Genomic DNA, 27,342 nt, shown 5'->3' with positions numbered 1-27,342 from the left:
CTTTGTTAGTATGTAGATATATGAATGCTATACCGGTTGTAATTGAACAGAACGCAGCAATAACTTCAAACTTCACTCATCATGTCAGCTTATTCTACGATTCAGAGTCGTAAGTTTGTGCTTACGAAAGAAGAAACCGATTACTTTGCTACTCATGATATGAAACAATATATTGATATGGTTGAAAGGGAACGAAACCAGACGATGAAAGGTGCCGCCGGGGAAAGAGAAACATATTATGTAGGTACATATCTACTTATATCTGCGTGCTATACGGTGGTGGTACGACACCGCACAGCCTTGCTATATCGTAACAACAATAGGAGCGGTAAGACAGGGTAAAAACTGTACTTACTGTAAATTTAACCCCATGCCCATTAGGTTGTTCATATAAAAGCAGAGAAGATGTAATAAAGAGGAGGCTGATCAAGCTATCCTCAAACAAAATATGTGTGAGACCGCTCATTCAAAGTAAATGATGAATCACCCTATTGGGCTGCTTTACAATGGAATACCATAATGGGGTTTGAACCCGGGATGGGTTTGATACACAAGTTGCAGCTAGCTGCTTTTAGGGATAGGTCAGTGTGTGCATGTCATCATGCCATGCACACCATGCATACAGACCCTGTAATCTTGTCAGATTTCGGATAAAATATGACTGAAGTTCCATGGCAAATTATAATTTTTGCTGCTTGTTGCCACTTTCAGCCTCTATTATTTATGATAAAGAATGTTTTCAATTATCAGAATATCTTTATTAGGTTTGCAGGAAATGACAGGAAAATACATAAAATAATAAAATAGAAATGATCAACAATCATCACCTCTCTAAAAAATCCTAAAAATGGCTTCTCTAGACATTTATTTATATATTTACAAAAAAGTGCGGATTTGGGGGGAAATTTAACAGCACTCAATTTCTTTCTAGTATTATCCACATGTGGTATTCCATCCAAGCAGCAGGTCCTTAACACACGCGTTTCATACTTTTCAACAAATTCAATATAGAAACATTGGAAATATTTCCAATTCTGAAGTAAAAATCGGTCAACCATGGGCGGTCACACACATAACGTCATAGGATATTTCAAGTGGATGTTTAACTACTTGAGAATAAAGGACTATGAATAGATGCGACAGGATTACCTACGGGATTATCTCAAGATATAATTCTGTTGACCCTCCTCTTTATTACATCTTCTCTGATAAAAGCTTATAAAATTGGGCCTATTGGAGTGCGTTCTTGGGCCCAGTATAGTAGAGTCTAATTATTGTGGATGTTATGGATAGCAATGATGGGTGCACATGAAATAATTATGCAAGATTGGCAATATGTGTGGGCTATCCCTCCGAGACAACATTTACAAACATTTGCGATTTAGCATTTATTTGGTCTGAATTAACAATATTTTTGGCTCATTTTAGCATTAGAATGCGTATTTTTCTTGCGTTTCCCATTGCAGTAGAAAATAACTATGCAAAGGTGTATTGATACCGATACATCTGACTGCCATGTTGTCGGTGTAATGAACATGATAAATCACTGTTTGTAATCAATTTTTGCTATTGTGTATTACTTTTGTCCTCATATTCCTAATATATTAATGGCTAAAATATCACCCATTTTAGAGATTAATGATAAATAATTAATGAAATTTTACACAACTTTTTTCTAGTATTGCTGCCAATATCTAACACACTATTATATTATTTACAGTATACGTAAAGGCACAATGTGATTATTGACCCATTCAATCCAGTACAAAACATACTTTTCGGTATGTTTCAAGTTCAAGGCAAAGTTCAAAATGAAACTGGTGATCCGTACCATTTCTTTACAGGGTTTGTTCTCATGAAAAATGGAATTACAAAAATTAATATACACTACTACAACGAGTAAAATACTTAAAGGGCATTTCGTGATCCACAGCCTCATCCCCCACTTTTCCCAAAAAAGTTGAGATTTTTATATCACTGGAAACCTCTGGCTACATAATGTTTATGTACAAAATATTTCTTGCAGATTAATTCGTTTAGCAAAAATATCGTTAAATTTGAATTTCGTTCTGGTGCACCAGAACGAAATTACAACACATTGTCTATGGAGCAGTGTAATACGCAAACGCAAAATCGGAATCAACTGAAATTTTGGAAATAAGCTTTTTTCGTGGATATCTACTGAAAAATGTCATAAAAAGAGGATGCTAGGATCACGAAATCCTCCTTTAAGGTTAAATACAATGGATTTTCAAGGCTTGATTCCAGAGGGACGTAAGTTAATAATAGAAACAGCCATGCAGAACAAAATTAACTCAAGCGTACTTGGTGTATCAATCTACATGCAAAATGACCACGAACCTATGAAACCGTGGCACGTGAGTCATCCTATGTTGCAGGGATAGGGAGGGAGGGGGCAACCATGATAGGGGCTGCCGGGGTGGGGGAAGCCGGTTTCTGCATTTTTCTATGGTATTTTATAAACTTTTTAAATATTATCCTTAGATGATAATCTGTCGTGAAATAGGCCCTAAATCAATACCGCTATAGACTAGTAATGAGTGTGATCGGAAATTGGGTAACATTTGGTGAAAAAATAGGATTTATTCAAATTTCCATAACAAATGGTTTTAATTTGGTGGAAAGGATAATATTTTAATAATCTAAAAGAAAAAAGAAAAATTTGTCTCAAATTTTGTGTTTTCCATGCCGCTATTAAAAGTTGCGTGCATTATTTGTAGCGTGAGGGACGGACACTATGTTGCATTATTATGAAAATATTTCTCTTAGAAAGAGATTAGATGCTATTGTCAACTTTTGTTTACAGATTATTAGTACAACCCTTGCAACAGGAAATATCAATGAGATTTTTAATTGGATGTCTTCCAGAAGATAGGAGGGGTCATGGAAGGTGAACCCTTGAAATTTTGTCCGTCCCTCACGGATAAAAATCCAAAAAAGTTTTTTCTCTGAGAAACATTTCAAGGAATTAAATTAGCATATACCCTATCTATCAATATTAATGCTCACCTTTCTAGAGATAAAGAAACTAAAATTCCCAATCTTTAAATCTAAGAGTTATTAGTCCTTAATTAATGTGAGGGACGGACATGTCCGTCCCTCACATTAACTTAATTTGGATGTACAGGTACCAATGTATGTTGAGTGAAAATATTTTTTTACATATCAATAGTGCAACCCCTGCCACATGAATTATCAATGAGATTTTTAATTAGATGTCTTTCAGAAGAGAGTTGGAGGTCATGGAAGGTGAATGCTAGAAATTTTGTCCGTCCCTCACGGATAAAAATCCAAAAAGTTGTTTCTCTGAGAAATATTCTAAGGAATTAAAATAGCATACACCCTATCTATCAATATTAGTGCTCACCTTACTAGAGATAAAGAAACTAAAATTACCAATCTTTAAATCTAAGAGTTATTAGTCCTTAATTAATTAAGGGACCGACATGTCCGTCCCTCACACCAACTGATTTTGGATGTACAGGTACCAATGTATGTTGAGTGAAAATATTTGGCCACTAAATATTAAACCCAATTCTTCTACCCAGTCAGAGAGTCTGTCTAAAACAAATTCAGGCCAATCCCACAAGGTCATGCTCCCAAATATTTGGAACTGAAGGTCCTGTTGCTAAAAAAAAAGGGTCTGTCCGTCCCTCACACCAACTTATTAAAATTAATATTATTGTAAATTAATGCTTCTTTATCAGTAAAACTACAATTGGGTATTGAAAACAAACAGCATGAAGTAAAACTTCTGTGTAATTTGAAATTAAAAGTGAATACACACTGAATAAGATATTTAGGCCATCATATGTCCGTCCCTCACAGACAAGCTGTCCGTCCCTCACACAAGTATTTGGGGGGGTATAATCATATGATATTTCCACTGAATTTGAATTATTTTGACAACTGCATTTCATTTAGATGTCAAGGATAGCATTAGTGGTGGATTTGGAGAAATCTTGTCAAATTTGAAATTTTGTAACATTTTGTCCGTCGCTCACATAAACTTTGGACCCGCTTCATAGACGTCAAATTTCTTAATTTTTGGAGAGATGGAACATTACTCTTTCATGAAAAGTATATATTCATTAAACATGTGTATAAGTTTCAATAGAAAACTTGAAGATGTAACTAATGGTGGTGATTGCTTATTCTATTGATTTCCGTCCCTCACACGTGAAAATTTTGTATAGCGAAATAATTGATGCACATGTGGCAACATTTCCATGCATGAAATAACTATTGGTTGATGGGTTATATATTAACCTAACAAAAAGGAATAAATTTTAACAGGTTAATTAAACACAGCAATTAATCTATTGATGTCCGTCCCTCACGTGAGGGACGGATTCCGATCACACTCTAATATGCCTAGTAGGCCAACCCTGATTATACAATATATACAACAATAACTACAACAACAATAATAATAAACCAAAAACCAATATCTAATTTGTAAAAAATATTCATAGGCTTAGGCCTATAATAGGCCGTGCCTATTTAGACTAGTCGGCCTATTAATGAATTATACAATAATAATAAAAAAAACCCGGCAAAAACAATCAATCACTGCAGTCAGAAAGAAATAAACGAACAAGAAAGAAGACAGAAAAAGAGAAAAGTAAGAAAAAAAAAAGAAAAAAAAATAGAATTGGACCACACAGGGCCTCGAACCCGTACTAGTTGACCAGCTCAAAACAATTGACGCGATTCCAAATACAGCGCGCCACCTACGATCACGCCTGGCTGAACTACTTCGCGCAGAGCACCATGGGTAAAAGTCGACATCCATGACGCGTCGACGATGTTAACCATCGACCGGCTTTCCGAGGCGCTTGGGAAAATACTTTAGGCTCTCGTTTACAAAAAAAGAAAACACTTACAGGTCTTTAAGCTTTGTTGTAAGTAGGCCTATAATAGACTTGATTAAAAAAATATGATTGAGGATAGGCCTACTTAGACCCTCATTTGCATATCCTTTAAAAAAAACCAATTTTTAAACCTTGTTTGTTTTAAGTAGGCCTAATTCTCAATATTTAGAATAACGAAATACTAGTATTCAATACATATTTTAACAGCATGGACAGCGGAAAGGTTTTCTTTCTGCCTCCTTTTTAAAGTTAATTTCGACAGTTATGGTTTAGGCCTACCTCTGTGAATGTTCAGAGTGTTAGGCCTATTCCCACACAAAATAATGGGCATTAAACCCTTATTTTCAAACTTTTCCGAACCCGATCCGAGGCGCTTGGAACAATACTTTAGGCTCTCGTTTACAAGAAAAGAAAACACTGAAAAACATGATTGGGGATAGGCCTACTTAAACCCATGAATATATCCTTTAAAAAAACCCAATTTTAAACCTTGTTTGTTTAAAGTAAAGTAGGCTTAATCCTCAATATTTAGAATAACGAAATATTCATATTTTAACAGCATGGACAGCGTAAAGCATTTATTTTTGTTTAATAGGCCTACGATTAAAACGTTTTCGAATATTATTTCAAATGTAAGGCCTACTCTATTCCTAGTCAACCATCTACGGTTAAAACTCGATGTCAAAAATGTTGATGTCTGTGATCGACCATCTAGGCCTATAAACCCGATGTCAAAATGTCAATTTTCGAGTTTGGGTAGGCCTATAAAAGCAAATGCTTTTGATGCAAGACAATTTCAAACAGGAAATTAAATCTAAAACGCAAATTCGTGCCTTTTTTATTTCTTGTTTGGATATCTTTTCCCATAATTATTACCATGCGTGATACATGATTAAGATAAAAGCTTTTGGTTTTCATAAATCATGTAAATGTTTTGAACGCTTGTCTTATTTTTATAGGCCTAGATGTTTTACATTTATAACCTTTTTACAAACTTGAATAGATATGAATTAATTGTTTTAAAGCATTTTTCGTGTGACGTTCCGGGATGACGTTTTGAAACGCTCTTTGTAGCATGATGTAGGCCTACTGTATGATCACGAAAGGTCGTAAATTTAGAAGCCATTTCCTTCTTATAGCCCTATAAACAAAACACTTTCACGGTCCCCAATGTATAACGTCGGGAGAAAATATATACTTGCACTAAACAAATAAACCTGTTAATTTTTAAAATAATCTCTCGTGGTACACTTCTGTCAACCAAATTACATAGGCTTATGAACCGGGGCTGGCGGCTCAGACCCCGCTCAGACCCTCAATAAATTTGGTGCGGGGGCTCGAATCGGACTACCCTTCTGTATGAATAGGCACGTTTTCATTTTCATTAAGACATATGGCCTCCAAACTACATTGTTAAGTATGTTAAGTTATCTTGGTTTTGTCAAAAACATCAACTGCAAATTGCCCCTTATTGTACAGTATATCCTTCACCGTAAGTCGGTGTGTGTGTGTTTGGGCGGGGGATGTCCTGGTTCGCCCTTCAGTCTCAAATGAAGCAGGCCTAAACAATGCGTTCATCCCTCCAATAAAGTCCATCCCTCTTTACTTTGTAGGTTGAGTCCTTGATCTATGGGCCTGATCCATGATGCAAGAAATGTCGACCCTCCGAATTTAAACCTTTCCAATTTGGTCAAAGTCCACAATGCCGTAAAGGTTCGGCTACACTACAGTTCAGTTCTTTCCACAGTGTTGACTTATAAAAAAACATGTATAGGCCTAGGCCTAGGCCTAGGTGTTTAAAATTATCCAATTGAATATTTAGTCGAAAAAGTTTTGATTTTTCAATGTTGTGCCGACCGATAATATGACTAAAAAGAAACTCATTCCAACCAACGTGTGCTATTTGGGAGTAGGCCTAGCTAGGCCTACATTAAGAGTAAATTTCCTTGGGTTACCGGGTATGAATTATTAAAGGGGAAAGTTGAAATAAAGATGGTATGACATGCAAGAAAGCGGAAGTAAAAATAAAATATGAAAAAGAAACATGAATTATATTAAAATCGGACATGACAATTGTCAAATTCAAACCTTTATTGTGACACGATCTGGTTCATGGGGGCCAAAGGAGGCATTTTTGAAAATTGTGTTACTGTAATCATTATTATACATTACACGTACAATAGGCTATCATTTTAAACTGAAAACACCAAAGGTCTAGCATACTTGGTTCTAAAGTTATGAAGTTTTTTATGCATATTTTCTTGATATGCCTTAAAATAATGATCTTTTAAAATTCATGTACTCTTTTGCAGTTAGAAATTTTCTTCATCTTTATTATAATGCTAGAACTCTATGAGGTATTATTGAACTTATGCATTAAAGTCTCAAATTGAAATATTAACAAAAAATAAATGTTATTTTTATGCGGTAGGCTATGCCTACAAAGTGTTTTTATTGCGATCGTAATTTTTTAATGTTTGATAGTAATATAGGCCTAATTAAAAATACAAATTTAGGCTAAAAATAAAATAAGGACAAATCAAACAATTACAATAATAACAAAAACGGCAAACCAATGTGATGCATGTTTATAAGTAATGAGACATTAAGAATCTTTTTAAAATTTACTTGAATTTCTTTGCTGGGCCTATCCCGCGCGGCGGGCCGCTATAAGCGCCTTCGTGCAAAAAAACCCCATTTTTAGAAAATGTAGGCCGATTACAAAAACGCAACACCTATAATAGTATGGATGTTCTTCAGTATGCTGGTGTTATATTATTATCGTATTACAATAAATTTAGAAAGAATTTATTCTTATAACCAAAATATAACCAAAATAAAACCTATGCGTTTTCCATTTTAAAAAAAGGACAGGCCTAGGCCTACTTCGCATTGACTAGGCTCGCGCGTATCAGGCTGAAAAGCATCGTAAAGTTTAAAAAAAGTTTAGAAAATGAATAACAAAAAGGAAACACATCTAGGCCTAGTATCAACATCAAGTTTGCGGGTTTTAGAAAAGGACATCGGTGAATATCAAACTGCAATATTTCACTTCAACACAGAAAATCTCAAAAAAATTTAAAAAGTACTATAAAACATTGTGTTTTTAGAGTAATAAATAATCATAAGCATGGTCAGCTATGGTTGATGAAAAAGGATGTCGACCCCAGACACGGGAAATGCCCATTTTCACTGCCGTCGTTGGTGGCGCGCTGTATTTGGAATCGCGAGAATTACATATAGTCAAGGTGATTATCACCCAGTCAAGCGCGCTAGTCGATTGCGCCATAGAGACAGCTTACGAAATCTACTGGTCTCAAACTGACTAAGTGATCAATAGTGCATGCAGGCTGTTATGATAAACAAGCGCATTCCTCCGCAAAGTCGGACGCATCGATGACGAAAAAACTCGTTTTTTGCAAAAGTAGCTTCAATTAGGAATGAAGTGGTAGAGTAATCTACAGACAGTTGAGAAATAATGATGGTAGTTAGATGTCAAAATTAACGTTCCACAATCAAGATATCGATAATGTAAAAAAGCAGTGTTTTCACAAGCAAGATTCTCGGAAATGTTCCCTAAAAACGGGCTTTAATCGGTACTGTATTTGGTTCTTCCCCATGGCAACATTATTTCTTTGATCGATTTGTAGTACAATACAAAAAAGAAGAAAACAATCACTCGGCGTGGTTTTATACGGGGCGCATATTTGAAAAAAAAAGGCATGGAACGCGTTTTTGATCTTGTGAACATGGTGCGAAAAAAGGCTTTAAACAAATGATTTTCAAATTTATTCTAAAAATTTGTATAAACACACAAAGAAAATGTTAAGCTACATCCAATGCACCAACATTTCACTCGCTGCGATATCTGGTTACTGAGAAAACTCTGTTTTAGAGAACAACTTTATACGTCTTTTATACGTTTTTTATACGTTTCTTAGTGTAACCTTAATAAACACTAATTAGGACTACACAATAAAAAGAATTAAAACGTTGGGCAACACAATAACTATTAATTAGAGTTTAAATCATTCTATTGTATTTTATGATTTGAGGTCATCAGGTGATGAACATATTTATGTAGGCCTACTTCATATATTTGCAAGGAAAAAGAAGGCACTAATGAACATCATGAGGATTTCTTTTGGAATACCCTAGCTTACCCTACCACTGTAGATTTTCAATGGCGTATTTTATGAACGACCCATACACATGCACTGTGAATGGAAAAATGGTAGGGTATTCTACACTATGACCAGCTCTTAAAGGGACCATTGAAAGAAAAACATATTTGGTATCAAAATAAAGTTAATAACATATAGAATCCATTTCTAAAATGATAAACGCAATTTTCCTTTATTTTACCTCCCAAATCAGCAAAATAAAGACAAATCGCCCAATGTCGCGTCGCTCCGCCCAATTCATATGTGCAGAGACACGTGGCAACCCCTGTGACGTCAAAGTGGTTATCCTTTCCGCTGCATGGCAACACTGCATAGTCCAGACTTGGTCCTAAACCAACGCATGAACGTGTTTACAGCAATGAACTTTTCTGTGCCTTTTAGGCCTAACAAGTATATTAAAAAAGATATTATAATATAAATTACAAAGCTACAATGACTTCTATGATAGGCCTATACATAAATTCTAGCTAGGCCTACAAAATTGGCCAACAACGGGGAAACATAAGTAAGTTAGGCCTAGGCCTTCATATTGACAAAGTCAAAGCTGTGAGTGCTAGCTGCTCGGCTTTTGCAAGAGACTCAGAGTATCATTTGTTTTTATATACTGAGGCAACTCTTTACTTATTTCCTCTGAAATATCTGGTGAGGATAGGAAAGAGAAGGCAATGATGTTTCGGGTTAATGACATCCGACTTAATTTCTTCAGGCCTAATTAGCCTACCTCCCGGGCGTGCGGCCTAGGTTAACCGCCGGGCCTAAAACGCAAGCCGATCCTGACTCCGAAGTTTGGAAGCTGAATTGCGAGTGATTAAAGTATGTTTGTTTGTTTCTAAACGGTCGCTCCGTGTTGAGACACACTTATCCCAGCAAACACAAAACGTTTTCGACATCATTCGCAAAAGGTTATAAAAGGTTGTCAGAAAACGTTTAAATGTCGGGTTATATAAAGGGTAGGCCTATATAAAGAGTAAAAAACGTTTTCATAACCTTAAAAACATTTTTGATAATCTACTGCTCAGCAAACAAAATGTTTTACAGAAAACGTTTAAATGTCGGGTTATATAAAGGGTATAAAAACGTTTTAATAACATTCCAAAAACATTCTTGAAAACTTGATACCAAAACACTCTAAACAGAATGTTATTTTGGGGTTGAAAAAATATTTTGTGAAAAATGTTTGCACAAAATATTTTCAATAACGTTTTAAAAACGATTTCATGACCTTTATATAACCCGACATTTAAATGTTATTAAAAGATAAAAAAAAAAACATTTTAAGAACATTTCTGTGTTTGCTAGGTTCAAATATTTTAACATAATGTTATTTAAGTATTGACACAATATTTGGCAAAAATGTTTGCAAAAAATAGTTTACAATAACATTTTTTGAAAACATTTAAAAATATTGTTGTAGTGTGTTTTCATACAAAAACGTTTTAAAACGTTATCATGACCTTTATATAACCCGACATTTTAATGTTATTAAAACGTTTTTACCTAAACCTAAAGCCAAAATATAACTTATTTAAAATGTTTTTAAAACGTTTTTTGTGTTTGCTGGGATGGGACGGGACCAGGTTCAAAACAAAAGTCAGGCTCGGGAGAGCAAGTTGGCGTGGTTCTCGCCTTGCACCACACTGAGGTCCCGGGTTCAACTTCAAGCCCCGGCGCGCGGCCAAAAGACTCATGTGAACAAACGCAGATTTTCTCCGGGATCTCCAGTTTCCTCCTGCTTCGCAAAAACCGGTGATTAGTTGTTTGGTTATCAAAAACTTCCTTCACCCAATGAAATTTGGGGAGCTGAAAAGATAATTGGTGGATGTTACAATCCAAGTGCGGCTAGATTTGCGACAGGTTCGGCAGCATCCAGCCTAAATGATGCGATCTGATTGTGGCAGTACCATAGCAGCGAAATTACAGCGCTTTGAACCCTCCGAGATCTGGAAAAAGGCACTATTATATAAAAGCCGAAATTTATTTTTATTTATTTTTAAAGGCCTATGAAAAACGAGAAACAAATTCGAAGATAATGAACCACGAGAGGAACATATAAAGGCCACTCCAAACAATCATATGAACAATATTAACTGTCAGCCTTTAGTTTGCGTTTTCGGAAATGCTTATAGGCCTAATCCAATCTCAACTCCCACTGAAACTTGAAAGTGCAAAGTGTCCGAGCGTTTTATCAAAGGTAGGCCTATACAGTTACAAAGTTTATGTTGATTGGGTAAATCTTGTAAAATACAGCGCGCCTGGCTGGATATTTCGTTTTTAGAAATGACTGACATCAATTTCGCATAGCCTAGGCCTACCCCGGGCCTAACCATCCATGGATTAAAATAAGTGTAGGCCTATAACAGTTCCCATTTGATGTTTGTAGCATATATAGGCTTTTTGAAGGCCTATGTATGTTTGTAGGCGCTCCTCGTAATTTATTTCAAAAACAGCTTGCATGTCATGTTCTTCATCTGCCGTTCAGCTATATACTGCCCAGTGCCAACGGCTCAAATAATATTGGCAAGTGTCCCGTATAACACATGGCATCTAGGAGAATAAATTTGCAAAATAAAAGGGCCTAGGCCTACTTTGGCATGTTTGGGGTATGAAAATAAGCACTTTTGAAAGTTAACTTATGGAAGAAAAAGCTTTTTTTAACCAATTGTCATCTCTTGAATATTTTAAGGTAGGCCCTATGGAAAAAAATACATATAGGCCTATAATAATAATACCCATGGGAGGTGTTCGCGCCGGCACATAACAATTTATGTGTTACGGCAAATCTTGGCGATATTCCCTTCGTCATCGTCACTATATATATATATATATATATATATATCATAGGCCTAGGCCTACATAAAGTCATCGGGATCATATCTTGGTCATGTTGACCGGTGGTTGAATTTATGAATAAGTAAAATAGGAAGCTGCATGCTTGATGATGATGAAAAAAAATGACAATTGATCGTCCCAGACCGGCCCGCTTCCTTTCGCATGGCATTTCCATTGAGGGAGTCTGAAATGTTTAATGCTATTTTTTTTATTATAAGGGAAATTTTTTTTTTCAATGTTTCAAAAGTTAATAATATTGTCAATTGTTTAGATTTGCTTCTGTCCAATAAGCATTTTCAATTTAGAGGCTCTGTTTTAATCATCCTCTCAGAGAACCATCAAATAACAAGAGCCTCGATCCTATCATCCTCCTCTACAAGTTACACAACTAATAATGTCCGGGAATATAGGCCTAAATCCATTTGCATTGTAAAAAAATAATAAATGATAAATAAAAAGGCCCTCCACTTCCTCTTTTTGATAACATGTGGACAATCAACTGGTATTTTGTTTTTACTTGACCTTTAAATAATTATATAAGTGGTTGTAATATAATAATTCTGCATCTGATATTTAGATATCGCGATCGCTGTTGTCAAATTATCCCGGCAAAAATGTCAACGCAACTCGAAACGCGTAGGCCTAACCACAATGACGTCATCCGGAAAGCGCCCAATTTTCTACTTTTGATAAATGACGCGCGATGTAGCGTCGGAAGGGGGTAAAGCGAGTACGTTGTTTTTATTGTATTTTTATTTCTAAAATAGTTACTTCTTCAATTGTTTTAGATATTGATTCTATATTTTATGGGCTTTATTTTGATACCAAATAATATTTTCTTTCAATGGTCCCTTTAAGGAGGCTGTGTACTCTCAGACATGCATGTAGTAAAAGTGCAATAACTTGGTAATTATTCGCACAAGACATATAAAAGTATACATTTTTAAGAAGGCACGACATCAATAAATCTTAATATAAATACAGATATGGGGTAAAAACAACAATTATGAAGAAAATCACAAAAAGTGAGTTTTTGGCAATATTTGTTAGGTACATCATAACAAAAAACACTTTTTCCAAAATATTTTATTTTGTTTTTAGCTCAATCTTGAGGAACCAAAAAAAAAACGGTTTTTTTATTTTTTTGATATTGACCTTATTTTTGAGATATTGACCATATAAGGCATCAAATTGAACTTTTTAAATTCACAAACGCCTATTTGCACAAAATGATGCCTAAAATCGGAAATAGACCAAAAAATGAGAAAACTGTTTCTTGAGTCGATCATGCTTTTTACGATGATCATATTTGCTTACCTATGCTGTATTTATTGAGTTATCGTGTACCTAAATCGTCATTTTACCGAGAAAATGAACATTGAAATAATGGTCGTTGAAGTTTAAAGTGGTCACATTTTGCACTTTCATCGAATCTCACAGGAGAATGCGGCAGTTTTCGTTTTTGTACCTTATATTACGTGAATATCGGGTAAATCCACAGCCCCTTGAGAAGTTTGAGCGAAATCCATTCATAACTTGATATTTAAATCGGGAAAGAACTTGAAAACCCACATTTTATCAGCTAAAACGGAGCCATTTGACCACTAGGTTTTTGTGAAATCAGTGCTTCCGTGGTGTTTCCATAAGATGCGCCGCGCATGCAGATAAGTGTCGCGTATGCGTAGCGTATTTGTGCGTTAACAAATTGCGCGATGCGTTGTTGCGCGCGTGTACCCTTGCTGGTTCAACAAAGATTTTCTTTCCTTTTCAATTTCAAACACGAGTGGAATAGTGAAATAAAATCCTTAAAATATTGCAGTTGGAGTTTACAAATCTGGATTTTCATTCCTTGTATGTATAAAAAACATAACAAAGTACAAACATATAAAAAAAACACTCAATTTTGCGAAAGAAACAATGTCTAGAGTACACAGCTGCCTTAATAGGCGGGAATTATTCGGTTTTTGTTACTGCGCGAGTCAATAAAGTTCCAACTTACGCACGCATAAATCACAAAAGCACGCGGCATTCACGCACAACGCAAAGCGCAGTTCGCGTAGGTGCTGCGTCTAGCTGTGTGTACACCATTCTGTATCAATCCACGATGTTATGAGTCCCCCAAAAATAAGAACTAATCAGAGTATAGGCCGCCAACAGTAATTTTGCAAATAATCAAGCAGCTGAACAGCAGATTTCTTGCAAGAAGTTCAAACAATATATGAACTGGTCTAATTTTGGCATTCTCTCACACAATATTCAGAAAAGGAAAAAAAAGTTTATTATCTAAACAAACACGTTTATATCACATTTAGACTTCTATTACTAGGGCTACCGATGGTAGGCTACTTCGAGCTTTTTAAAAAGTGATATGAAAAACAAACTGCAGGTGTATAAAAGTGCATCAGATACCATAATAAATACATTTGATGGCTCTTTCGTTTCTTGCTGATCACCTGGGTCGATTGTAAATGGCTTGTGCGTGTCTGTTCGGATGCCGAAATCAAAAAGAATGGAAAACCGATTGTGACAACGTGGCTTGACCTACAAAATGCATATGGTACCGTGCCACACAACCTCATCCAGTTTGCATTAGATTGGTACCATGTTCCCGACCACATCAGGAAGATGATCTTTAACTATATGATGAAAGCTACATCTATGTAAAGACTAGGAATGGACAACAGATTGGATACACTGCAGCATATGAGTATTCCAGGGATGCCGACTATCTTGCATCCTATTCCTGGCAGTATTCAATCTTTGCCTTGATCTTCTTGACCAACACATCCATCTGGGGTACTGCATGAAGGATTCATCCATCAAATCTCCAGTCTAACTGCAAGAAACCCAGAAGACTGTCAGAAACTGGTCAACGTCGTTAATGATTTCCTGAGGTGGACTCGATCAATGAAGGCAAAGCCAAGCAAATGTCGATCCCATGCCATGAAGAGATTTGTCTCAAATAAGAAACAAAAGCAAGAGGGGCATAAAACCCAATACGTGGCATACGATCCAAAGCTAACAATAGATGGAGAAGGGATTGCGTATATCCACGACCAACCCATGCGATTCCTCGGCAAGCTTATCTACAAAGATCTGAAAGATAAGGAAATCAGAGAGTCTGTAAAGCAGAAACTAACAGACATGCTGAAAAAGACAGACAAAAGCCTACTCAATGGAATCATGAAGATGTGGATATGTAATAATGCAATCCTACCCAAAATGACATGGGAGTTTACCATCTACAACTTCCCAATTACATACATCGAGGGCTTGGAAGCTACCTGCACCAAATACTTGAAAAGATGGGCAGGAATAAGCAGATGTACCACGAACAGTGCTCTATACAGAAGCAGGAAGAAGTATGGGCTTCACCTTATAAGTAGGGATGACCATCATAATTTCATGCTGCCCCTTTTGCTACAAAAGATTGTTTTCTGGAAAGAACTCATCAACAGAAGTATTTTGGTGGTTAAATGGTCAAAATCGGTCAAAAACTTTTCGAATTATGAATTTTCAAAGTTTCCCATTCTGACCGGTCATTGGAACGAAATAAATTGACAAAGTCTAAATATAGCAATGTGAGCAAAATTGGTATAAGCATATATTTACCTTTTATATTTCTTTATTTTAATATATATGCAAACATGAAACAAGCATATTGTGAAAGTATCAAAGGGTTTCTTATGAAATGGCACTTTACTAGTCAATAGCATTAAGTATTTCTTCAAACCGAGGCACTAAAATCATGCTTTTAGAAAACATTTGCCATAAATCATCCATAATGGCCAAAGTGACACAAAATCAAAAGTCCAGGTGAACTTTTTTTCCACAACAATATACACTACACATAAGAAAAATACTAATGTACTACAAGGGATTTTCAACATAGGAATCCAAACAATCAAGTACCAACATGCACAGCTTTGTCCTGATATCACTTCTGGGGTTTTAACAAAATGTTTAACCTCTATTGTGATTGGCAGCAGCATAAGGTATCTCTTTGATAGCTGATAATGCCCAGCCATTCAGCAAGTGGCTAATAACAGACCTTGATAGGCTTGAATGAATACTGTCATGTGCTACAAAACCATCACATCCAGGGCCTGGTCTTTCCATATGCTACAGGGAGCACAGTACTTTAACAATGGAGTGAAAGACTCATTATTGATTAGGCGCGTATTTTAAAAGTACAGCTCCTGTGCGTGTATAGCAGCAAGTCAGTGCAGATGGTATAAATATAAGAAAATGTTTAGGGTTGAGATCAGGTGAATAATACAACAAATGAGCATGAAACTTCACATTTATGTTCAGAAAGGTGTCTATTTAACATGATTCGAAAGGTGTTTGGAAATTCCAAAGGGAAGCTGGTGATTTAATTTTTAACTCGAGATCTACTTGTCCGTTTTTTTTTCCTTTTTACAGAGGGTATGATAGAGGTAATAACAACAACTCTGCCAAATTACAGCTCAGTAGGTCAAGGTGTTCACCTGATCTTTTTCATCTGAATATTTTGTGCCATTCTGAGCAGTGCTGCACTGGGCCACTGCCAATTAAGCGCACTGTGGCGATGGACCAATTTTGACTCACACTTACAGAAAAACCAAATAAGTTATGATGCTGTAATTTGCAGGATAGTTACAAAACATAATTGGCATTAACATCTCCAATTTTACAGAAAAATTATGAAAAATAAAAGAATGAGCTCAATTTAGAAATGTCTGTGCAAGCAGTGCACAGTTGAGCTCCCTGCATGTCTATGGGAGTGTTCTAATCAAGTTGATGGTTCATTGGTCATCCCTATTATAAGACTCACCACTAAAATGCATGCAAGTCACCAAGCACCATCTTAACAAGTATTCTATAGATGGAAAACACAGACTCTCTACAAAGACTGCCTACAAAGAAAAGCAAAACAATCAAGGTGGAATGGAGTCAGAGAACTTGAACAAAGAGAGCGACATCTGATACTGAATGAGATGTGCAGAGGTCAAATAGACAGAGCAGGCCTTGGTTTCGAAAAGAACCAGAAACTGTTAAGAGACATGAAACCCCAAGAACACAGGAAATGCCTCACTAGTCTGGTAACAGACGAAGATGAAGATGACATGCTTGTATACCTCTATGGCTGCACCAAACAAGGACAATGGCTCGGATGGGACTCTGCCGTGTCAGTAGATACATCTTGGAAGAAGCTCCTTTATGTATGGACACCAGGGCTCCTATATTCCAATGTCAATGCCATCCACAACCAACTTCCATCACCAGCTAATTTGACACTCTGGGGAAAGACCAACCTCGGATCCTGCTATTTATGTCATCATAATAACTGCACTCTATTCCATATCTTAAATGCCCTTCATTGAAGAGGCAAATCAGAAGTCGTACACCCCTCCAGAAGATACCAACTATATGACTACTATCAAATTCCGCACTGCAGATGGTGTAACCTACCGGAATCCAACACTGCCTCTTCCAAAAAGACATCCAACAAACCTCTTACAGAAGGCCAATGACTGGGAATTTCTTATGGATGAGGAACATAAGCAAGTAGTATTTCCTCCCATAATCACAGAGACTGCAAAACGTCCTGATATTACAATCTATTCTGAAAGGACCAAAACAGTTATCATCATTAAGCTTACAGTCCCAATTGAAGAAAACCTGTCAAATGCCAATGCAAGAAAAAAAAGCAAATACCAAGATCTTGTAGCCGACTGCAAAAATAGGGGATGGTGTACGCACTACTTCCCAATAGAAATTGGAAGCAGAGGTATTTACAACACATCGCTGACAAAATGCATCGCTGCTCTCGGAGTACCAAGTGGAAAGAGACGTAACATCATGGATGTGACTTCTAAAACCGCTCTCAGAACCAGCTATGTGATATGGTTATGCCGTTGAAGCAAAGCATTCCGACAGATAGACCTGATTCAAAGCTGGAAACCGTCTCCATGTGAAGATAAAGAAGACGAACCAGCACAAGACACTCAGACCTAAATATGTCAAGTGACACTTATAAATATTCCTCAACGACACTTTTCATAGCTATACACTAGTCCTGCCTGTTGCCTTACATCACCCCGGGTGGACCGTTACAACGGTGTGGCACTTGCTAGTGTAACAAGGTGATTTCTTTTTCGTTTGTTAGTTAGGCTGCAACAAGGTGATTTTTTTTTCGTTTGTTAGTTAGGCTGCAACAAGGTGATTTTTCCAATTTTGTCATCTTCCAAGAGAGAACTACACCAGGAGTGCTCATCTTAAGAAGGGTGAAATTAGACTCCGAAGATGACCACGCTGGTGATACCAATGAACTACCCCTCCAACTGATAGTAAGACTAGACTCAACGTTCCCGGAACCACCGCTAGGTGGCAGCACACGACGAAAGCTTTGATGGAACACCTCAATTACTTTCATATGGAAAAACCAGGTAATGATCTGAGATACCCCAGATATCTATGATGTAGCCACAATTTTGACATTGTAGCGCATGGAATGCCTTAGAATGGTTTCAAAAGGGTTGGAAACGCTGATAAATATACGAAACAGCATAGATCTGGGCCAAAAAGTGCATTTAATCGACAGATCTAATAGACCGTGATATACATGTACAGGTAGCCCCCTTCATCTGGCCAGACGCCACCAACGGCATTTATCTCTAGTTCCGAAAAACTCTGGGTTCCTGTGACCAGTCATTGTCCGTAATGACATTACACATCCCAGTTCCAGCAGTGCAAGCTCTGCTCAGCTGACTCTAGCTCAAGGGTCTGCTGGGTAATATAGGGGCATTGACTTAGCACGCTGGTTTACGCCACTCATACCAGCTGTTCCTAGCCTGAAAGTAGGATGGAGTGCCCAATCTCTGATGATGGTTTAATTAAATCTATCTCTGAGGGAAGCGGGACGGTTGGGCGCCCTTAAAACCGGTTTAACCCACCAGAGTCTGGTCCTAAGTCCAGAGAACTCAGAAAATTGATTGATGCTTACCCAAGACAAGGAGATATGCAGTTCAAGAAATACTTCCCAAGACACCTTCAAAGAGACATTATAATGGAGTGCTCATCTGTACAACGGTGAGATAAGGCTCCGAAGGCGATGACTGCGCTGGTGCTCTAACAATGAATTACTTAATGTTAATTAATATAGCTTCAATAACCGTAGAATGGGGGTAACTGATAAATTACAGGTCTCGACAATAGCCATAAATACATTATGCAACACGCCACCCTACGCCATAAAAAAGGCAAATTGACTTTGGCAGAGGTGGGCCTCGAACCCACGCCACACCTAGTTGCTATCATGGATACAGTATACTTTCAGCGCCTTAAACCAGTCGCTCACCTGACTTATTGGTAGCCTACACCACTAGCATGCATTCTGAATACGAGGAATGTCCTTCTGATATCAAATAATTTTGAATTTATAAAATTCGCGATATAATACAAAAGTAATTGAAATATTTTTATATTTAACAGTCCTTTCTAAATCTAATGGTATGTTCTTAAAGTGTATGTAGCTGAGATGAAAAGCCGACGATCAATTGAAAATTTTGACCTTTCATATTGAAGATATACATTTTGACCTACATGTTTTTGGTAATTGGGGGATCCATATATCCATATTATAAAATCCGCGATATATATAATACAAAAGTAATTGAAATATTTTTATATTTAACAGTCCTTTCTAAATCTAATGGTATGTTCTTAAAGTGTATGTAGCTGAGATGAAAAGCCGACGATCAATTGAAAATTTTGACCTTTCATATTGAAGATATACATTTTGACCTACATGTTTTTGGTAATTGGGGGATCCATATATCCCATGGTTGGTTGGATGGACTATAAACAGTATTTGTGACTTGGTGTTTATTTTTTATGACAAAAATCTCTTCTCTTTCAGTTTAAACATCCGTATCCGTATATGAGTCCTTATACCGTTGGTTGTCGTGCATTTGCCAATATTATATCAACCTTTGTCGTGGATAAAAAATGTCAAATTATTGATATTGCAGCTGGATCCGGACTCCTAGGGATCGAGGTAAGTGTCCATGCAAAGAAGATGCTAATCTTTTTTGTGCTGCAGTGCAATTGGTTATCCAAATTGACTGTCTCACATGGGTACCTGATTTGATTTGATTTGAGTTTATTAAGCATATCATCGTAAGAGTCAAATAACATGTTGCACAGAACATTATACAAAAACATAATTATTATAAAATACAAATTAAAACATAAAAATTGACACGATAATATGCCAAGGATATCCCTTAAAGTCAGCGACTTATTTCCAAAGGGGTCCTTATAAATAACAATGGAAATATATATATATTACAACTATTTAAAACATGAAACACCTAAATTACAAAAACTATATAACCATGTGGTCTAAGAGGATAATTTTAGCATCTTTTTTAAACCTTGATTTTATATTGCACAATTTTACATTTTCGGGAAGTTTGTTCCAATCATGGATTGCATTGTAAAAAAAGGAAGCAGAATCTGCTGTTTTGATTTTTGGAACTTGGAAGTTAAAATTGCTACCCCTAGTGTTATAACGATGAAGATGAGATAATTTGACAAAGTTTCTTTCATATAGCTTGGGCAAACATCATGAAAAATATTAAAAACATGGTTCAAACGGAGCTGCTCAGCCCTTGTCCTGATATTTGAAATGCCTAAATCCTGAAAGTCAGCTTTGTTAATATGATACATGTGATCTTTGCCCAGAATAAATCTGATAACTTTGTTCTGAGCTCGCTGCAATCTGATCGAATGATATTTAGAAATGGCACAATACCAGGAGGAAATAAATTTAGAATCAAACAGGCACAAAACAAGAGCTGAGCAGACCATTTTCTTCACTTTTTGATTTTAAAAATTTGCTTGTCTGTAGAGGAATTTCAAACGAGAATTATAGTACATGGTGTTACGTAGAATTATCATAAGTCAGTGCAAAATTTGCTACATTAGTGGAACCAAGGTTTTTTTGCACCCTTATACCCTAGGTAACAAGACCTGAGTTGGTTCCATTTTTTTCGAATGTGTCTTCGGCGGCCATTTTGAAATTCAAAATGGCCACTATATTTAGCCTTTTTTAAGCCATATTTGTCCCGAAAGTGCACAAAGTCATATTTTTTAATGATTATTTATACTTTTGATTGTCAAAATCCACTAAGAACATAATTAGGATCATTTTCTAGAATCCAAGATGGCTGCCAAATCCAAAATGGCCGCCAATTTGTCTAAAATGTTCTGCCAGCTATAAGGACATTGATTTCTTTCCTTTTTTGTTGATTATTTTCACTACTAATGGTTCTGAGAATCTACTGAGAACTAAAAACTTAATTTGGTCCATTTTCTCTAATCCAAGATGGCCTCTAAATCCAAAATGGCCGCCGTTTATTAAAATATGGCATACCGCTTTAGGCAATTACTATCATTGAGAGTAAAATACACGTATCTCATTTCTGTTAGATATGGATAAGAAAATGATTGTAAACATCGTAAAGTAATGCAACAACATTGTTTAAGGAGAATATAGGTGCATTTCACCTTTCAAAATGGCCGCCAAAATGTCTTGAAATTGGCTAAGATTAATTTGTCAGCATTTATGCAATGAAATGCAGAAAATCATGTTTTTAAAAGTTGAAATTTCAATATTGTAATTCAACTTCAGACATTTATGATAGAGCTGACCTTGAGGCATTTAAATGCCTAGTTGTCATCATCCATGTTATCAGTATTTTCAAGTTCCTCAGCACAGCTGTATTGGTACACTCTTCATCTGCTCCACAAGCACATGCTACTGTACAAGTCAGATTGTGTCGTCTGCAGGAACATCTTCTGGAGCATTTGCTTATTCCACATCCGCACCTAACAAGCTCGACAACAGACTCGGGAGCTATTGCAATGTCTGACAGGATAGGTACTGGAATGTTATCTGCATCACTCGACCATCCTAGCTCGGACGGGTCTGGAGTATTAGGATTTACGACAATATCTTGACAACAAACATTATGCTTGCATATGCCCCCGCAGAATGTGTTGATGCCACACACCAGAAGTTGGAGGGATTTTATCAATCCCCCTGGTTGGCTCTTGAATTGTTTCCATCTCAGTTTTTCATCTGTGTTAGCCTGAAGGTCATTTTTTGTGCCCATGAGCCTGTACAAAAACATCTCACAGCCTGAAACAACACTTTGATGTCCTAAGACGGGTATGTATTGGTTTCAGCAAGATTTTCCTTCTGTTGTCACCTGTCCCCATAAGCATGATTGTCTGAAGACCATGAACCGCGAGTTTTCGAAGAGCATGGACCATAACATCTGTATCTGGAATCTGGAACAGAATCTGGAAAAGAATCTGGAACAATCTTCCTTCATCCATTAGGTCGTCTCCCACAGTTACTACTTTCAAATGTAGCCTGAAAACCCATCTTTTTAACCATTGCTGATGTTGTTTTTTTTGCATTTGTTTTTTGTTTTCTTGTAGTCTTTAGTAGCGTAATTTTTTTGTAAAGGGCAATGATCATTTCTTTGAAATTGCGCTATAAAAAAGCCGTTGTATGTTTGTATGTATCTTGGGTCATGATATGGACATTCTTTCCAGCTTCAGAGATCTCTGCTGCATGTAGCATGATTAGAGTGTCTGCTTTCCTCTTGTGTACTAACACATGTCGATGTCTGAACATCATTCATGTTGCTTTTCACATGCAGATGTGTTACAGTGACTAAGAAGGTTGCCGTGTCATCTTTGATAATTATGGAAGAGAAAACTCAATCAAAGATATAATCAGACGTCGCAACCCAGCAAACACAAAACGTTTTCGACATCATTCGCAAAAGGTTATAAAAGGTTTTCAGAAAACGTTTAAATGTCGGGTTATATAAAGGGTATATTATGATATTTTATGATAATCTACTGCCCAGCAAACAAAAATGTTTAAACGTTTAAATGTCGGGTTATATAAAGGGTTTAAAAACGTTTTAATAACATACCAAAATATTTTTGAAAACTTGATACAAAACATTCTAAACAGAATGTTATTTTGGGGTTGAAAAAATGTTTTGCGAAAAATGTTTGACCAAAATATTTGCAATAACGTTTAAAAAATCTTTCCATGACCTTTATATAACCCGACATTTAAATGTTATTAAAACGTTTTGAAAACAACATCTTAAGAACATTTCTGTATTTGCTGGGTGCAAATATTTTAACATTATGTTATTTAAGTGTTGACAAAATATTAGGCAAAATAGGTTTGCAAAAATAGTTTACAATAGCATTTTGAAAACATTTAAAAATATTGTTGTAGCATGGCTCGAAAAAGTGGGGAATTGGGGAAGCTCATTCCCAGGAAATGTTGGTGTGTTTGCTGGGAAGTTAGCAGTCCAATCGAGAGCCTACATTGTTGCTGACACAACCCCCATCCATGACTCAAAGCTATTTTTGGCTAACAATGAAACTAAGGACACCCTCGCAATCTACCTGGCAAACAAAGTTTTGAAGCTGAAGATTCAAGTAGTCACTATTACACGTCTGCATGTGAGAAGCAACATGAATCATGTTCAGCCATCGACAGGTTTTAGTACACAAGAGGAAGCAGACACTCTAATCATGCTACATGCAGCAGAGATCTCTGAAGCTGGACAGAATGTCCATATCATGACCCAAGATACAGGTGTTATGGCCCTTGCTCTTCGAAGACTAACAGTTCTTGGTCTTCAGACAATCATGCTTATGGGAACAGGTGACAACAGAAGGAAAATCTTGCTGAAACCAACACATATCCGTCTTGGGACATCAAAAGCAGGATGCGACACATGTGGACATATCAGAGGTATAGGAAAGAAGACTGCCTTCAATGCCTTCACTGAAGCAACACCTGAAGAACTCACAGCACTGAGTCAACTTGGTGATGCAGAAATGCCATCTCAAAGTGCTGTTTCAGGCTGTGAGAGGTTTTTGTGCAGGCTCATGGGCACAACAATTGACCTACAGTACAGGCCAACACAGTTGTAAAACTGGGATGGAAACGCTTCTGGTGCGTGGCATCAACACATTCTGCGGGCGCATATGCAAGCATATATTTGGAGTCAAGACCTTGTGGTAAATCCAAATATTCCAGACCCGTTCAAGCTAGGATGGTCGAGTGATGCAGATAACATTCCAGTACCTATCCTGTCAGACATTGTAAAAGCTCCCCTCCCGAGTCTGTTGTCGAGCTTGTTAGGTGCGAATGTGGAATAAGCAAATGCTCCAGAAGATGTTCCTGCAGACGACACAAGCTGACTTGTACAGAAGCATGTGCTTGTGGAGCAGATGAAGAGTGTACCAATACAGCTATGCTGAGGAACTTGAAAATACTGATAACATAGATGATGACAACTAGGCATTAAAATGCCTCAAGGTCAGCTCTATCATAAACGTCTAAAGTTGAATTACAATATTGAAATTTCAACTTTTTAAAACGCGATTTTCTGCATTTCATTGCATAAATGTTGAATAATTAGCTGGAAATCTTAGCCAATTTCAAGACACTTTGGTGGCCATTTTGAAAGGTGAAATGCACCTATACTTTTCTTAAACAATGTTGTTGCACTATTTAAGATGTTTAGAATCATTTTCTTATCCATATCTGACAGAAGTGAGATACATGTATTTTACTCTCAATGATAGTAATTGCCTAAAGCGGTATGCCATATTTTAATAAAAGGCGACCATTTTGGATTTAGAGGCCATCTTGGATTGGAGAAAATGGACCAAATTAAGTTTTTATTTCTCAGTGGATTCTCAGAAACATAAGTAGTGAAAATAATCAGCAAAAAAGGAAAGAAATCAATGTCCTTATAGCTGGCAGACCATTTTAGACAAATTGGCTGCCATTTTGGATTTGGCAGCCATCTTGGATTCTAGAAAATGATCCTAATTATGTTCTTAGTGGATTTGACAATCAAAAGTATAAATAATCATTAAGAAAAATATGACTTTGTGCACTTTCGGGACAAATATGGCTTAAAAAAGGCTAAATATAGTGGCCATTTTGAATTTCAAAATGGCCGCCGAAGACACATTCGAAAAAAATGGAACCAACTCAGGTTTTGTTCGTGGGGGTATTTAGAAGCTAAAAAGCATTGGTTCCACTAATGTAGCAAATTTTGCACTGGGTTACGTAACACCATGTTCACAATTTTGGTTGCAATTTCCTCACCATCAAGAAACTGATTAAGTTCTAGACCAAGATAAACAACAGTATGCTTCGACTTAATTATTTGACCATTGTTAAGAACGATAGAAAAATCAGAAAAATTGTTGACCTTACGCTTCGATCCAAAGAGAATCAGTTCAGTTTTGCCTGTGTGCAGAGAGAGATTATTTTCTATAAGCCATTTATTGCAGCTCACCAAGTTATCACGAAGAACATGACTGATTCTCTCTGGATCTTTGTCGGAATATATCAAAGCACTATCATCAGCATACTGCAACATGTGAAGGCAAATAAACTATACAACACATTAGAAAGCCTACATCCACTTTCTAATTCAGTTTTGCCAAGAGTAAAAGAGCTCATGTCTTTTTACCAAATAAGTAAAACTGGAAATTCCCCAGCTACGTACAGTTAATCCATGCTGCATCATTCACCTTATTATAGCAACGTGGACTTTACCACATTCTGGAAACTCGGAATTTCCCCAAATCCGAAATTATAAATCAATCCAAATCCGAGATATGGTTAATTTCCAAATCCGAGATATGATTAATTTTGATTAATTTTGTTTAATTTGGAAAGTAAAAAACACAATAATATGTGAATATTTATTTTCAGATGAAGAAGCTTGGTTTTCAAAATATCGACGGTCTCGAGCCCGTAGAGGACATGGTAAAGATGCAACCAGATGGTATCTATGGCAAACTATACAGAGAGTTTATAGGTAATAACAATCCATCATCTATTCCGACAGGTAAGTTGAGACACACGAGACACTTTGATCAGCTCGTAATAGGCGGGAAATATTAGGCTTTTACCACTACCATAACTACACCGAAAAGTAGACCCACGTTAAAAGTGCTATTAGTTGACCTGTCTGGTCTTTAGTCTTTATTATGTGTGTTAAAGAAAATAGACAAAATATAGAACTTGAATTAATAATTCGTGATGCTTCTGGCGAGATGTCACAAGAAAATTAAATATTTTGATATTAATCCGCGATGTTAGAAGGTCCGCCGATTACGAGCTGATAAGTATACATGAATTCAAACATACTCATCTCTCAGGACACATTTCTTTATTAAACCCCAACCTAGGCTATTCATGTATTCTTAGAATGACCTTTGAATATCTTGGGTATGATACGTCATATTCCATGACTTGAGGTCATATAATGAAAGACAAAGATAAAAAGACTACTACTACTACTACTGTCAATCAAATTCTCTACGATCCTTGATTGGCTAATAGCGCGTATAAGGAAGGTCGATGCATCTGGCTGGTGCCGATCGGAGAAAAGGAATAGCAGTGAATGGCGAAAAATTACGTACTCTTACAAGGCAAAAAGCAACTTTTCTAACTTTTGAGATGGTTTGTATGTTTGATGGTGCAAAATTAACAATAAGGCGCCCGGTTTTACTGCCGTGTTCAGCAACTCATATCATCACGACACTTGTAAACAAACCGTGTTCTGAGTTTGATTGACAGATGACGTCAGACGCAAACTAGTCTTTTTATCTTTGTCTTTTATTATAGTTTGTGCAATTATTGTTAAATGGAGGTTATTGGCATGATTGGGGTAAATAGAAATATTATGTTGGCTCAAAGTGGAAAAAAATGGAACCAACTCAGGTTTTGTTCGTGGGGGTATTTAGAAGCTAAAAAGCATTGGTTCCACTAATGTAGCAAATTTTGCACTGGGTTACGTAACACCATGTTCACAATTTTGGTTGCAATTTCCTCACCATCAAGAAACTGATTAAGTTCTAGACCAAGATAAACAACAGTATGCTTCGACTTAATTATTTGACCATTGTTAAGAACGATAGAAAAATCAGAAAAATTGTTGACCTTACGCTTCGATCCAAAGAGAATCAGTTCAGTTTTGCCTGTGTGCAGAGAGAGATTATTTTCTATAAGCCATTTATTGCAGCTCACCAAGTTATCACGAAGAACATGACTGATTCTCTCTGGATCTTTGTCGGAATATATCAAAGCACTATCATCAGCATACTGCAACATGTGAAGGCAAATAAACTATACAACACATTAGAAAGCCTACATCCACTTTCTAATTCAGTTTTGCCAAGAGTAAAAGAGCTCATGTCTTTTTACCAAATAAGTAAAACTGGAAATTCCCCAGCTACGTACAGTTAATCCATGCTGCATCATTCACCTTATTATAGCAACGTGGACTTTACCACATTCTGGAAACTCGGAATTT

At 36.6% G+C, this 27,342-nt stretch overlaps 1 protein-coding gene across 1 annotated transcript; it reads left to right on the top strand.

Moving 5' to 3' along the window:
* LOC140137077 (uncharacterized) lies at nt 1-26,692 on the top strand. The gene is made up of 4 exons (XM_072158737.1): nt 1-240; nt 19,812-19,949; nt 25,737-25,872; nt 26,655-26,692. Exons 1-4 carry the CDS (start codon nt 82-84, stop codon nt 26,690-26,692), a joined length of 471 nt encoding a protein of 156 aa, XP_072014838.1. The 5' UTR covers nt 1-81.
* The last annotated feature ends 650 nt before the right edge of the window (nt 26,693-27,342 follow it).

Source organism: Amphiura filiformis, chromosome 17, assembly GCF_039555335.1.
Source record: "Amphiura filiformis chromosome 17, Afil_fr2py, whole genome shotgun sequence".
Classification (NCBI taxonomy): Eukaryota; Metazoa; Echinodermata; class Ophiuroidea; order Amphilepidida; family Amphiuridae; genus Amphiura; species Amphiura filiformis.
This window is presented reverse-complemented; position numbering and strand designations above follow the sequence as displayed.

Excerpts from the sequence above, each read along its gene's own strand:
- LOC140137077 (XM_072158737.1), top strand. The coding sequence starts at position 82 with ATGTCAGCTTATTCTACGATTCAGAGTCGTAAGTTTGTGCTTACGAAA. Across the intron at positions 241-19,811 it reads GGGAAAGAGAAACATATTAT|TTTAAACATCCGTATCCGTA; the intron begins GTAGGTACATAT and ends CTTCTCTTTCAG. Across the intron at positions 25,873-26,654 it reads TCCATCATCTATTCCGACAG|TTTGTGCAATTATTGTTAAA; the intron begins GTAAGTTGAGAC and ends CTTTTATTATAG.